Consider the following 14,938-nt stretch of genomic DNA (forward strand, 5'->3'; position numbering starts at 1 on the left):
CATGACCTGAGCTGAAGTCAGATGCTTAACCGACTGAGCCAACCAGATGCCCCTAGAATGAAAAATATTTTAAACTGTCATATAATTCAATGTTTAGAATCTGAAGAATTTTATAGTTCATCTAATCCAAAGCCTTTATTTTATATATTACATCATTTTTAGACAAACTAGGATAAAGTTTTACACCAAGTTTCTGATTCCAAATTTAATGTGCTTTTTAGTCTTCCATATCTTTTGTTTACCTGATGGTGTAAAGAAGGTTTTGAGAGCCAGTTTTGCACTTTTTTTTTTTTTTTGGAGGGAGGGTGNAAAAGAAGAAGAAGATAAAGTCACATAGTCACATACAATATTGAGTCTATAATCCAAAGATAAATGTGGTCTTTTGGGAAATTGTCTGAGAATCACATACTTTTTACTTAGTTCCTTTTCCCTCAATAGGAGTTTGTGCCAGGACGATATAGTCTTAATATAGATAATATAGCTCTAAAATTATTCAGATTGAAATAATCTGTTCTTCAGAATAAAGTTTAGATAGAAGCCAGGGGTTTCCTTCCTGAAGTGTTTTTGGAACTCTTACACATTCTAGCTCCAAATATAACTATTTTTTTGGTTCTTTTTGGATTTCCCCATTGCTGTATGAGCTTCTAGATTGAAATAATATATACCTACATATTTTATAATAGTATTAAGCTGTGTAATTTAGTAATGTTTAGAATTTGCATGGTCATTATTTTGTTTCTATATCCTGGTTTTTGAGAATTTAATCTGACTCATATATTGTGAACCAAAAATGTAAAGGCCCTTTCCACTTAATATGGTACACACACACACACACACACACACACACATCTAGAGCGGCTTTACATCTTTGTTTTAATAGCGTTATATTACAGGATAATTAACTTTAGTAAAATAAACCAGATTTTTTCTCATATGAAGAAAATCACAGACAGATACACTACATGACTACTGTGATCTATCCTTGTGTTAACTGTATTTTCTTAAAGTATATTGCTAATTATAGGAATTTTTAAATAAGAGGAAAGTATTTCTGTAGTTTAAATGCTTTAAGTCCCATTTCATAGCTTTTCCTCTTTTCTTGATTTAAATCAGATGTCTCCAGTGACTTCCTTTTTTTATGTTTATTTATTTATTTTGAGACAGAGAAAGTATGCATTCAAGTTCTGGGGGATGGGCAGAGAGAGGGGGAGAGAGAGAATCCCAAGTAGGCTCTACGCTCTCAGCACAGAGACAAATGTGGGGCTCGATCTCACAAACCATGAGATCATGGCCTAAGCCCAGATCAATAGAGGCTTAACAGTGTGAGCCACCCAAATAGCCTTCTGGTGATTTCTAATCTTTAGTTTACTGAAGCTGGAATCATGACAGATACCTTAGCATCCACAGCTGTAAAGGATTAGAAGTTTAAAGTGGTGACCTCTACTTTTGTTATAATCAAGCTGCCAATTTTTCTGTAAGATTTAAGTGTTTTATTTATTGGACTAATATATCTCTACACGGAAGAATGCCTTAGGCCTCAAAACTTTGGCTCTGTATTTAGAGAGCTTATTAGGAAAGAAATCATCTGTCTGGAGAAAACAGTCAAAATGTGTCTTCCACTTTGTGCAACAATATGAGCAATGCCTTTTGTTGTCAGGGTAACCAGATGCCTCTACAGTCTCTTAAATAGTACATAATTCATGAGTGCCTCTAGCTCCTAGGTCTTTCTATCTAGTGAGCTAGCCAGAGGAGCTGAGAGTTTTATATTTTCTTCCATGTTTGTTTGTTTTGTTTTGTTTTGAGCCTCTTTGGAAGCAAAGGGCTTAGCTTTCCCATTTCAGAATCCACTCCACACCCAGAACCTAAGTTTACTTTTACTGTGTTTGCCCACTTTTTGTATTCACCCATTTGATTTTGAACCTCTCCATAGATTGTTTATTATATCCAGATCCAACAAGAATTTCTAACTTCCATCTGCACCCAACATCCACTTAGTATTAGAGCCCTTTTTATATGGCTAATACCATTCACAATCCTGATCAAACTGTGAGCAATAAAGAGGGATTACTTCATTCCTTTGGATCTCATTATAAAGGGTTATTGCCTAATTTGGCCTTAGTTTCCTTGACAATGGGATGGTCCCATTGCTTTCTTTTTGTTAGTGTTCCTTTTCTATTCAGTTCTGCTCTTTCCTATGTTGAGAATCATTGAGCATTCAGTATATTATGAGTCATTGAAGATGAACATCTGGTAACATCTTCACCTTGATGCCATTATTCTCTGAGAATCATATTGTAATGATGATTTATGACCATAGGTTGAGTTTACTGGGTATGACATCCTTTATTCCATATTCTAACTACTTCAGTTGTTACTGGAATGACATTAAGGATTCTTTGATCAGGGAATCAGAGAATAAATGTATACATTTAAATATCTCAATCAGTATTTCTTGTGCTTAGCATTGGAAAGTAATATTTTTCCCTTTCCCTATGCCATATTCCTTACCCTGGTAATGTGACATAAATTTTATTTATCCTTCTAGAATTTGCCCTTAGTAGATTCTTCATAAGCCTACTTACCTGACAAAGTATCACTTTGTCATCCATCAAACTTATGGATGTGCTATGAAAATTAAGACTTTGGGTTTTTAATAATCTGCAGTCCAGATTTAGAAGCATACAGTGGAAAGATAATAAGACTTTTTTTGAGAATCAGTAAAACAAAATAAAAATCCTAAATTCAAAAAAGTATTAACTTTGCATGAAATATATCCTATCTTAGCAAGGATACCTTAAGGACAGAAAATCATGTGTATGTATTTACATCTGAAAAAGGGAAACTAAGTATTTTTCTATGCTCATGCTAGATAACCAATGTCATATTTTTTTGCATGCTGAAGGTTTGCTTTACTAGTGCTAGAAAATGATAAATTTACCCCAACAGATTCTAAACAGCTTATAATGGTTATTTTTTTCCACTGTCTCTCATATTTATAAATTTATGACTTACACTGACATGCCCATGCCATTTGTTGATTTGTTTACATTTAAATGCTGCCAAACCAGAAAGGAAAAAAAAAATTACAGTTCATTTAAATGATCCTGGAACATTTGAAAATAATCTTGTGGTTTGGCTAGGACAAATATTTATGATCTACCCAACTATGAGTATTATTTATACAGTGTTTCTAAAGCATATGGTATTGCAAAGGGCTTTTCATTTAACATCACAGAGCTATCACTAGGTAGAAGGAAAGTATTTATTGTTAGAGTTGAGAAATAGATTGCTATAAATTTCATAATTTCAGTTTTTAAATCAAAGGTAGAAAGTGTGATAATAAAGGTCATTAGAAATCTCTGTGGGTTCTGTCGTTACTTCAGTCCGTATTTTCCTTCCTTGCAATCATATAGTCACACAGCAGACAGTGGCTTGCAATTCCTGTTTTTGGCATCTCATGTTCTTTTTGAGATGTTTAGTTTGTCTTCTTTTAATACAGATCCACTTAGTCCTTCAGTAACATTTGTTCACTAGTAATTCACACAAGAAAGTATCATGTGTTAAAAACCATATTCCCACTGGCTGCGAGGTCCTAATTATGCTTTTACACACTGACTACATGTGTAGTTATAATCACCTTCACATAATTGTTTCTATTCTTGATATAACACCCCTGGGAATCCTTTCTCACTTTTGGTTATGCACAATAAACCTGACCATGTTAAATTAATTATGACACTAGTTCCTACTCGAAGTGATCAAGTTAATTGAAGGGTACAGAGCATATGTTATTTTTCTTGCTGTCTATTCACAATGAACTCTCTTACTTTTTGTCTCACAATAACTTAATAATACAATATTAAGCAGAAAATCTAAGCTAGTAAATTTAATATAAATGACAGAGATTGGAACTTTTCTCAAAATATGTTCAAATATAGTATCTTTTCTGAACGTGTCCATCTGTACTAATATTTTTTTTCAATTTTTATATCAAATTATATGTGGGGAGCATACAGAACAACTGGGACTTCCTTAAATTGCTGAAAAGAGTATATATTGGTACAAACTCTTTGAAAAAAAAAAAGCTAGCAGTATCCATCCAAGCTATAACGTATAGACTCAACAATTCTATTCCTTGTTAAAAACTCAATCAAAATGAATGCTTGTGTCCACCTAAAGACATGTACAAGAATATTCATGACTTTGGTTTTAATGGCCTAAAACCACAAATAATCCAAATGGACATCATCAGGAAAATGGTGAACACATTGTGGTATATTCTCAAAGTGAAATACTACCCATTGATAAAAAAAAGTATTAATAATTCACATGCACAACAATATGGATAAATTTTATAGACACACTGTTGAATAAATTAAGCCAGGAATAGAACAGTATGATGCTATTTACATGGATTTGTTTAAGCTATTTTATTTTCTTAGATATCAGAATTATGGTTAGTCTCAGAGACATACTGACCAGAAGAAGTCACAGGTGAACCTTCTACAATTCTAGAAATATTCTAGGTGGTGGTTATACAAGGGAAGTCATAGGTTAAACTCCAATGTATTGTGTACTTAAGGTTTGTGAAATTTTGACATCTATAACAATTAAGAGTAAAGTGAAGTATTTGGTTATTCAAAAAAACCTATGTAACAACACCTGACCTTGTTAATATTATTCCTATACAATATCAGTGTATAAATTCAGAATGCCTCACTCCTGCTTTGCTCTTAAAAATACTGTGGCTTTTTGCTTTGTTTTCTTTTAGTGTCCTGAATTTAAAAGGCCCAGAGACATAGCAGTTGACTGGGTTGCTGGAAATATTTATTGGACTGATCATTCTAGAATGCACTGGTTCAGTTACTATACCACTCACTGGACTAGTTTGAGATACTCTATCAACGTAGGGCAGCTGAATGGCCCCAACTGCACCAGACTCTTAACAAACATGGCTGGAGAACCCTATGCTATTGCTGTAAATCCTAAAAGAGGGTAGGTTAATGAGTTGATTATTTACATTTCTTGATATGCGTATCCATTTTTAGAGATTTGCCCACCTGCATACTGTAGTTTTCCTTCTGTAATAAGTGTTCAATATATAATAGATTCACAAGACTTCTAAAAATCCCTCTACTTATGTACAAAAAGCATGTCCTTTTCATAACAAATGGTGGCACAAGATATATGTTTTCCTGAAAGATTGCTCCATTATACATTCTATGTGTGTATGTGTCTTCTGTGTATTGCAGATTCAATGTTGCAATATCACATACCAATATTTTTAACCTAAAATATTCAAGATATTAAACACAACATTGAACATATTAAGTGTAAGAGTATTAGTATTTTTGCTATTTGAAATAATAAAATATGAAGGTGTATATGCAAATGAATTTAAACAATTTTAACACAAATATTTCCTTTCCTTTTCTTGAATTGTTCTTTTCTTACTCTTTTACTCTTTCATTTATAGGCAATGACCAAAAAGAAAATAGAGACATGTTAAATCAAACTCCTAATTACTACCCACTCTCTATTGGAGGTTGTGAGACTGTAGATTTAGAGTTGGGCCCAGGCTACTGCTTTCTCAGGGACTCTGGGGTGATTCTGGTGCACACAGTCTGGAGAGACATTGTGTTTGGGAGCAGAGTAGGGTTATAATAGCACTATCTCCAAGCTAAGCACCTTGACCTGTCTCTTCAGGATGATGTACTGGACTGTCATTGGGGACCACTCTCACATAGAAGAAGCAGCTATGGATGGAACTCTGAGAAGGATTTTAGTACAGAAGAATTTGCAAAGACCCACAGGTATGATGTGTTGCTGACACAGTCTAGAATATGGAGAATATGCTCAGCATATTAGTGTAGCAAGTCTTTCCACTTTTGTTGGCAATATAATCATTTTTACAAGCAGGTAAAATGATTTATAGTATGACTTTATGAAAGTCATTAACATTTCATGTTGTATTTTTCCAACTTGAAAGTCAAGGTCTTCTACTGCCAGTGATATTATGGGGTTATTATTTGAAAATTGCCTAAGTTGTAAGGCCATGTGTAGGATTCCACTCGCATGGCATCTCAACAGTTCACAGTGTGTTAGGATATTTTTACCAGTATACGTTAATGATGCTGGGAGAGATGGTACTATTTCTAGAGGATCAGAAACTAAATGGACAAAGAGGTGGGAAAACATAAATAATTTTTGTAAAAGGCAGAGTTGATGATTCCTTCCCTTTTCATTCACGGCCCTTTTTAATCAGGCTTTAATGTCTTTCTTCGCTGTGGCATGTAAATACCACTCCAGACTCTCTGTACTCCCAGGACTGCCAAAGGACGCAGGTGTTTTTTCTGCCTCCCTGCTTGTTCCCATTCCATTTGTCTCCCAGCCTCCCCAACTGGAATGCCCTTCTGACTTTTGTGCATCCAGCTGAATCTTATGAACCTTTTAACGTCTAAGTTTAACACTTCTTCAGTGAAACACTTTCAGAACTGCAAGGAGCCTCAAGGATTTCATGCCTACTACATCCCAAAGGAGAGAATACATTTTCTATAGCATATATGATTTAATCATTATACTTTGTAATATCTTATGTAGTTGAAATTTTATCTGTATTTGGCACTTATATTCTTAGTAACTTTTAATGTGCTGTGTGTGATTTTTCCTTCAACTAGATTGTTTTTACTCTTTAAGAGAAGAAGCAATCTTTGGGATTTAGTTCATTTACATAAGTGTATCTCCATTCACTGATTTAACAAGTACTAATTGAACACCCATCTGGTGGGAGAAATTGTTCCAGATGCTGAAGACAAGTTCTTACTCGTGTGAAGAAAATACCAACTCTCATGAAACTTACCTTCCTCCAGAGGATAGAATATATAACATATATCATGGCAGATACTAATAAGTGCTATATAGAAAAGAACAGGCACTTAAGGGGGTATACTATTTTGATCAGGACTATCAGGGAGGTCATCTCTTGAAAGGAGATATTTGAGAAGAGAACTTCATAGAGGTATCAAGCTAATGTGAATATGTAAGCAAAGAGCTTTTCAAACAGAATGAAAAGCAAGTTATGAGTTAGGAATAAGCTTAGCATTTGTCAAAAACAGCAAGAATGTCAGAATGCCTAGAAACACTAGCAACTCAGGAAAGGGGTACAAGTGGAGGTTCCCAGGTGGCCAGGTGCAGGTCACATAGGGCTTGGAACACACTGCTCAAGACAAGCTTTTACTCCAGCTTTAAAGGGAGGCGTGGAAGTCCACTGGAAAGGCAAGCGGCATCATATGCTCATACACTATTTTCAGTTCTTAAAGAACTTCAACTGTCTTCTTAACTTTCTAACTAATTTTGGACATATAGAAAAGTTGCAAAATTAATTATTTAAAGAAGTTCTGTGATGTTAACAACTTAACATAATCACAGTGTGTGAGACATGATTTTCATTTTAAAGAGTGATTCTGGCAGCAGTTTATACAATTGCCTGTCACAGGGTTCTTAGGAAAGAGCCTGGGAAAGGAATTCTTCTAAAGGTTATTTACGAGGGGAGTGTTATTCAGAAGACACCTGTAAAAGATGGAGAGAGAAAAAGACTATGTCTCAGATAAGCTCTCATTTTGGCCTCAGCCATGGGGATGTACTTTGGAGCATGAATCTCATGACAGGGAAGGGGTCAGCTTTTAAATGATCCATCAGTCGTTGGTTGGCCTTTGGTCTCAAACTTCCCAATCCAGGCTGCTGCAGACAGTTGAGCACAATTCTCTGGGAAAGGAGGGCAAGTGTGATTCTTTAGCTGCTAAAAGGATAGTGGATTGGCAGTGGATAGTGGGTAGGTATCCCTACCTAGTAAAGGAGATTGGGGCTGGCTACCACATCCCCTACAGTACCCCCCTACAGTGGGTCAAGTGCAATGTATTGAACATTTTCCATGTGGTGACCACTCTGCCCAGCACTATGGATACTTTAATGATGAAGATGGCATAGTCTCTTTTCTCATTGAGTTTATATTCAAAGAGAAAAAAAGAAAAACAAATGAGGCATGCATTGAAGTTTTGAAGTTTTGGCACAATGAGAGAATTGTTACATGCCTTATGATATCATGGGAGTGCAAAGGCAAGAAATACTATCTCTAATAATGGAAAACTGTGTGAGGGTGTCATTTAAACAACTGCTTAAAAGATAGGTAGACATATGAAAGGTAGACAGACAACTCATCATGGTATAGTTTTTACAAAGGTGTTCTTTTAAGTAAAATATACTGGCTTTGATCCCAGGGAATTAGGTACTACCTGTGAGATCTCAGAAAGGAACTTACTATCTTCAAAGTTGATTTTTATCACTAGAAACCAAGGGCTGATAATAACTAACTTATGATATTATTGTATTTATTAAGTGACAGCATTCTGAACCAGAGGCTGCAATGAAGAGCACTTGGTATATTCTATGATATTTGAGGTCATGACGTACCTAGACGGGGACCTGATAGGTAATGTAACATGAGTTGAGAATAGAGAATTTTAAATACCAAGGTATTTTTGACATGATTTTTTAGTCAATAATAAGCCACTGTATAATTTTGATTCAAGGAGTGATGTGAATAGGTAGGTCTCCAGGTATATGGCTTTCGTATCATTGTGCCAATGGAATGAAGAGATAGAGAGCTAAAAGACCAGCTAAAAGTCCACTGAATGATCCTAGTGGTAGCAGAGAATAACACAACCAGAGTGGTCACAGGTGAAAACGGGAGAATGCATATGGAAGGCAAAACAGTTAGCATAGAATTTATGAAATGCATATGAGAATAGTGGAAGAGATAAGAAATATCTCAAAGAAAGGCTAAAAGTCTAAAAATTAAACCCATCTTCTTATTTCCTTTCTTCAACCATCTCTCCTTAAATTAAAAAATATTGGATGCTCTGGATGCCTTGGTGGCTCAGCTGGTTGAGCATCCAACTCTTTATTTTGGCTCAGGTCATGATCTCACGGTTCGTGGGACTGAGCCCCGCCGTCAGGCTCTGCGTGGACAGCATGAAACCTGCTTGAAATTCTTGCTTTCCTTCTCTCTGCCCTTCCCCCTCGTGTGTGTGCGTGCGTGCGTGCGTGAGCACGCACAGGCGCACGCACGCGCCCTCTCTGTCAAAAATAAACATTAAAAAAAATAGGTGCTCACTATAGGCCAGATACTATAGGTAATCAGATATATGGATCCCTACACTCACAGACCTTAAATTCTAATACGGAAGACCTTAAAATCAAAAACCGAACTGTGTGTGTGTGTGTGTGTGTGTGTGTGTGTGTGTGTGTGTGTGAACACTTGTGCTCATGTAAGTGGCTCTGACAGAAGGGAATGCAGCATGCAGCAGGTATCACTTTAATTATAGTGAAGAGGAAAGGCTTTTCAAGGTGTCGATTGTTAAGATTAATTGCTTAACTATGTGAAGGGGTAGAGAAAAATGGAAATGATGTTGCAACACAAAGTAAAGAACGCGACAGAAGACCCAGAGGTAGGAAAGTCAAAGAGCGTAGTAAACATTGGAAAATAGCATGAGGCAAGAACTAGAGAGATGAGCAGAGATGAGCCTAAGCAGGAACTTGGAGACCATGACAAATACCATTGCTTCATGTTAAGAAGATAGCCAGACCTGATCAGACATTCAGAGACATGTCAAGAAAGAAGCTGGTGTGAGGCTTTCTACTCCATGTGATTGACCATGTGTGAATTTTCTTCTCAGTAAGTCTACTTTGAAAACTGCCCTACCTAACAGGAGTACTCTTGGAAGCCATTATTCACTCTTTCAACTAATTTTTTTGTGTGTGCCTACTGTGGGTCAGGGATAATTTTAGGCATTTGGAATACAGGAGTGAACACACAGATCCCTATTCTTCTAGTGATTATAAGACAAAGCTATAATATTTTAAAAAGTAAATTGTAAAGTTATTAGATGTTTAGTGCTATGGAAAAATGAGTGAAAATAGAGCAAGAAGGGTCAGAAATGGTAGAGAGAAGTTTGCAGTGTGACCTTAGTAGGTCTTTAGAGTAGAACTTTGTTTGAGAAGGTGGCACTTGAACAGACTGTGTTGCTGTTAATCACAGGTAAATGTTGCAGGTGTGGTTATGACCCCAGGTGAGTCAGTCAGTTGGAGATAACTGAAAATTGTACTTCTAGAGCTTAAAGGTTGGAGTTTAAACTTCAAGCTTGGGGAATTAGCAAAGAAAGCTGTTATTTAAAGTTGCTGGGGTTGTTTAGAGGAACAAGAGAGGAGAAAACATAGAGGCTTCTTAGGCAGAATTTTGTGAGATGCTTATATTTAACAGTCACAGTCAGAACTGAAGACTGCAAAGATGTTTGAGCGATTGGAGCAAAACAACTGAATTCAATGTCACAATAGCTGAAGGAAGAGTTTCAAAAGGAAGACAGTACACCTTATTGGGCATATTATGGTGACTTACACAGAGAAAATAGAAAGCAAGAGAAAGACCTAAGTCCTCCATTTATATAGGCTTGAGTTAAAACCGAGCATCCTGCATAAACTTGAGTGTCAGATTTTCATTTGTAAAATAAATATATATTATAATATCTACCTTATAGAGAATTTATAATAATTTAAAGCAGATGTTAAAATCAATATAAATTGACTAATATAAGTCCCTGAATATCTAAGAGGCTAAGAATAATTAACAATAATCATATGCTAGGGTTGCCTGGGTGGCTCAGTCCATTAAGCATACAGCTCCTGATTTCAGCTCAGGTCACGATCTCACAATTCATGAGCCTGCTTGGGATTCTCTTTCTTGCCATCTCTCTGCCTCTCTCTCAAAATAAATAAATATATTTAAAACAAATATATGTTAACTCTCTATATATATATTCCATGTAATGTCCATCCTAACTTCCTAACACTGAGAATTATTTTTATTCATTTAAAAATGTCATTTAGTATATTTTGTTAATTTGATTATTTTCTTATAGTATATCAATTTGAATTCTGCAAGATTTTTAAAAATCTGCAAGCCACCTAAAAAACCTATTACTTTACTTTTACTTTGTGCCTACCTGCTTACTAAGTGGCTTTCTTAATATTGGAAATGCTGATTTTGTATTCCTAGGCAGGATTTTATTCCACTAGGCAGAAACATTTCAAATGTTATCTTTACAGGAATTAATAACTGTTGAGTATGGTAATGCTAAATGTTATTGATATAAAAATAAGTCCAGAATAAATCTCATGAGCTCTTTAGGAAATAGTAGATAATTTAGATTCCATAAACAGCATATTATTTGAAAGTGATAATGAAAAGTTGGCAATAAATTAGCCATTGTTCTGCATCTATATGTATATATACCAATTATATGGGGAGATGCATGTGTACCCTATGAGATATTCCTCTATGGAAATAAGTTCATTACTTATGTCTTCCCAGAAACATCTTAAGAATTGTTTGTACCTATTTTTTCCTCTCTCTCTCTCTTTTTTTTTGGGGGGGGTATATGTTTGTAAATATTAGCCCTGATTCCAAAGTTATTGTATTGAAATCAGTAACTATAATAATACCTCTGTTTCCCTCCAAGTGCAATATATTGTTCTTTACATTTTGGGGTTTATTGGAAATGCTACCTTTCATGAATCTGTGAATGAATATGTGCACTGAGATGCAGTACATTGGGTTATATCTGTACTTTAATAGGGTATACAGGGTATCTCTCAGAACGAACAGCAGGAGGATAGATGTGAGCTTATCTCTGCCCCCTTAGGGAACACCTGTGTATTCCAGGGTTAGAATTGTACTATCTAATTGAATAGTTAGCCCACCACTCAGCTAGACCTATATTTACTCACTACTAACACTGCCATTACATACATTCCAAAATCATGATAGGAATAGCTCAATTCTCTGGGCTTTCATAGCACTCATTATCTCCATAGTTGATACTTCATCATCTACTACTTTAATGTACAGTACTTTTATAGTAGACCATGAACTCTTTACTGTATATTCTGTGTACCCAATCAGACCATAAACAACTTAAATAAAAACAATTACTGGTGTTCATATGTACATTGAAGAATATTATAGTGTCCATAATTAGTGTGTGCTGAAGAATAATTATGTATGAAAGAAATGATAAATGCCTATAATTTTTAACATTCTAACCCATGGCATGATTTTATGGCCTCTTTTAACAAACAACACACTTGTTTATTTTATTAGGCACTGTATTAACAACAAAAAGCATAATCTGTCTTCTGATTCAGTCAGTTGTGTGGTAGTTGAGTTTCATACTCCATGAGGGTATGAACATGATCTGTTTTGTTCTTTGCCATATACCTAGTACCTGGCAGTGTGTAGTACAAGGGAGGTGTCTTATGAACATAGAGTGGGTTAATGAATGATGTGTCAGGGAGGTCACTTTCCAGCTCTCCCTCCTGTAAGAGAACATGTAAGATTACATGTATCTGATTTAAGTACATATTATTTGATACCAGAAGCTCATTTATGTGGTCTTTAGCTCCCCCAAATCAGGGCAGTTTCTGAGAGATTAAAGAATTACACACTGGTCCTGAACCAGTTGTAATTATTCATTAAGTCTTTAAATATTTTTTCTTATACAACAAAAGGTATCTAATTAAATAAAATGGATAAAACTTAGGACTATTTTGGAATTTCTTGATGCATTTATTTTACTAACACTCAGGTAAGGGTGTGTGTGTGTGTGTGTAACTTTAGTTTGGAATTTAAGACTGTAAGTAGGCAACCTATCTCAAAAAACAGTTTTAACAATTTAAATAAATTTGTTTTTAAATAAATTTGTCAAATTTTAAATTTGACATAGTGGTAAATATTTTCAGTTTTTGTACCCTTTTTATCATCGCTTAAATCAAGAATATGGTAGTGCACACTTGCTGGCTAATACTAACTTACAAATCTTGACTTTCCTTTAATATGGAATGTGTATAATCTTTTTCTCCATTTCTGAAAACACAGTGATTTTAATTGATTATTCTCTTCAAGTCTTCTCAAATATCGCATTGGTATTATGGACATTTTTCATAAGATTTTGCTTTTACCATTTTCTTTTTCTTTTCTTTCTTTCTTTCCTTCTTTCTTTCTTTTCTTTAAGACCATAGTGGAAATAGAGAAACTAGTGGGAAGATCTTAGAAATTTTCAGAGTTCAACAAAAATGAGATTCAAAAATCCCTAAACTATAAAAATGGTCTTGATATCATGGGAGAAATTAAGAAAATGACTGTATGAATAGGGCCGTTATCATACATTCCTAAAACTTAGCGAGCCTATGTCTTTATCTTTTAAAAGCCTTCCAAATGGTGATTCCATAATACTTGATTAGAACAAAAATGACATTTTATTTTAAATTTTCTGTACTTACACAGACTTGGTTGCAAATATCCATTATTCCCAGTTCAGATAAAGATGACTTTCTTGGGAATTGATTTTTTTCTGTTTTATTATTGGTACTTTATTAAAGACAAAAAGGAGATGTGATATTTTAAAGATAGAAATGAACTTGTTCTTTCATATAAACCTCACTCTCATCTCTGTAACAAGAAAAGTTAGTTGATTCCTTTATTAACTTTTTAATTTAAAAGACTATTTCTTTTATTAAAGGGCTTAAGGAAAAATCAAAATCATCGATCTGTGGATTTTTTGGAATATAAATCCCACTCATCCGAAAGCTTGTTATATAATTTTTATCCAGATGTAATTCTATCCAATAGCACAATATGTGACCAGAGCTGACAAAGATGGGTATGTCTTAGACATGCCTAGGCTAACAGTGCAATATATGATACTTTTGAGAACTTTTATACTGCTGCGGAAACTGAAGCAATAATACTGATAATTAGACTGCATTACACACCTTTTGTTGTCTTCTTTTCTGCAGTTAACACATTTAATATCCAAAAGTAAAGACCTGTTTTGGGGACAGCTTTTTAAAATCTACTTCTTTATTATATTACATTGGTGAAAGAGAAAGAAAAAAGTGTTTTCAACCTTTCTTAGACAACTGTTTTGAAATAAAATGGTGGATAAAGGAAACTGGGTCATTTTGTGGTTCATGTCACCCATAATTATACATAGAGAAGCAAAATCATAACTTCCAACATGACTCCAAATAGCAAATTAATCATTGAGCAGAAACTAGTAAAACATGGTTCACTTGCTTTTAATTGCTAAGTCATTTCTCAGAGACTGATTGAGCATAGTACATCTTTATATTATACTTGAGAAGAAATATTTATATTTGGTTTGATTACATTTGGGCTAGATCTTCAACTTAACTAAAAATTACTCTCGAGTTATCTGCACCTGAGTTTAATTATTTATTTTTCATTCTTATTGTTAAATCTTGGACTATCTGCAGAGGAATCCAATTAACACAAATTCAACAATATATTTCACTTAGTTGTATTGCCACTAAGGTGTATCTCAGTTATTTATTGAATGTTCTGATTGAGAAAGCTATTTAACGTTCAGCTGGCAGTGGTATTTTAGTTTCATTGTACAGTTTTTATTATCTAACACATCATATATACAGACTAGTCACAAAAATTAAATATCTATAACATTGAAGTCTTATTGTAGAATTTATGTGTTATAGTCTTACTTTTCTGTATTGAAGGAAGTTTACTTAAGGTATGCTTTCTGTCGAAGATAGTTTTGCAAGAAGATACTGTCTGGACTCCAATCACATTAAATTAAAAAAAACCAAAAACTTGAATAAATAGAAAAACATTATTTTTTACCACATCTTATTATTTTACTCAATTGCTGTTATTCACTAGCAGATACTGATGATAAAAATAAAGACAAGAAGTCCCATAGAATATAAATGATTAGAGTGAAAGATATAACACCACTAGAACCTTAATTAAATAATTTGCAATTCATTTGTCTCTAGTATAAACATCAAT

The 14,938-nt window shown here is 34.4% G+C and overlaps 1 protein-coding gene across 1 annotated transcript in view; it reads left to right on the forward strand.

Moving 5' to 3' along the window:
* Positions 1-14,938, forward strand: part of LRP1B (LDL receptor related protein 1B) — a 1,854,983-nt gene that overhangs the window by 1,747,426 nt on the left and 92,619 nt on the right. The window contains exons 78-79 of the mRNA XM_077767810.1: positions 4,772-4,995; positions 5,707-5,813. Coding sequence (XP_077623936.1) covers positions 4,772-4,995; positions 5,707-5,813 — 331 coding nt within the window. The remainder of the gene's footprint in view (positions 1-4,771; positions 4,996-5,706; positions 5,814-14,938) is intronic.

Source organism: Crocuta crocuta, unplaced genomic scaffold, assembly GCF_008692635.1.
Source record: "Crocuta crocuta isolate KB4526 unplaced genomic scaffold, BGI_CrCroc_1.0 scaffold154, whole genome shotgun sequence".
In the NCBI taxonomy this organism is placed as follows: Eukaryota; Metazoa; Chordata; class Mammalia; order Carnivora; family Hyaenidae; genus Crocuta; species Crocuta crocuta.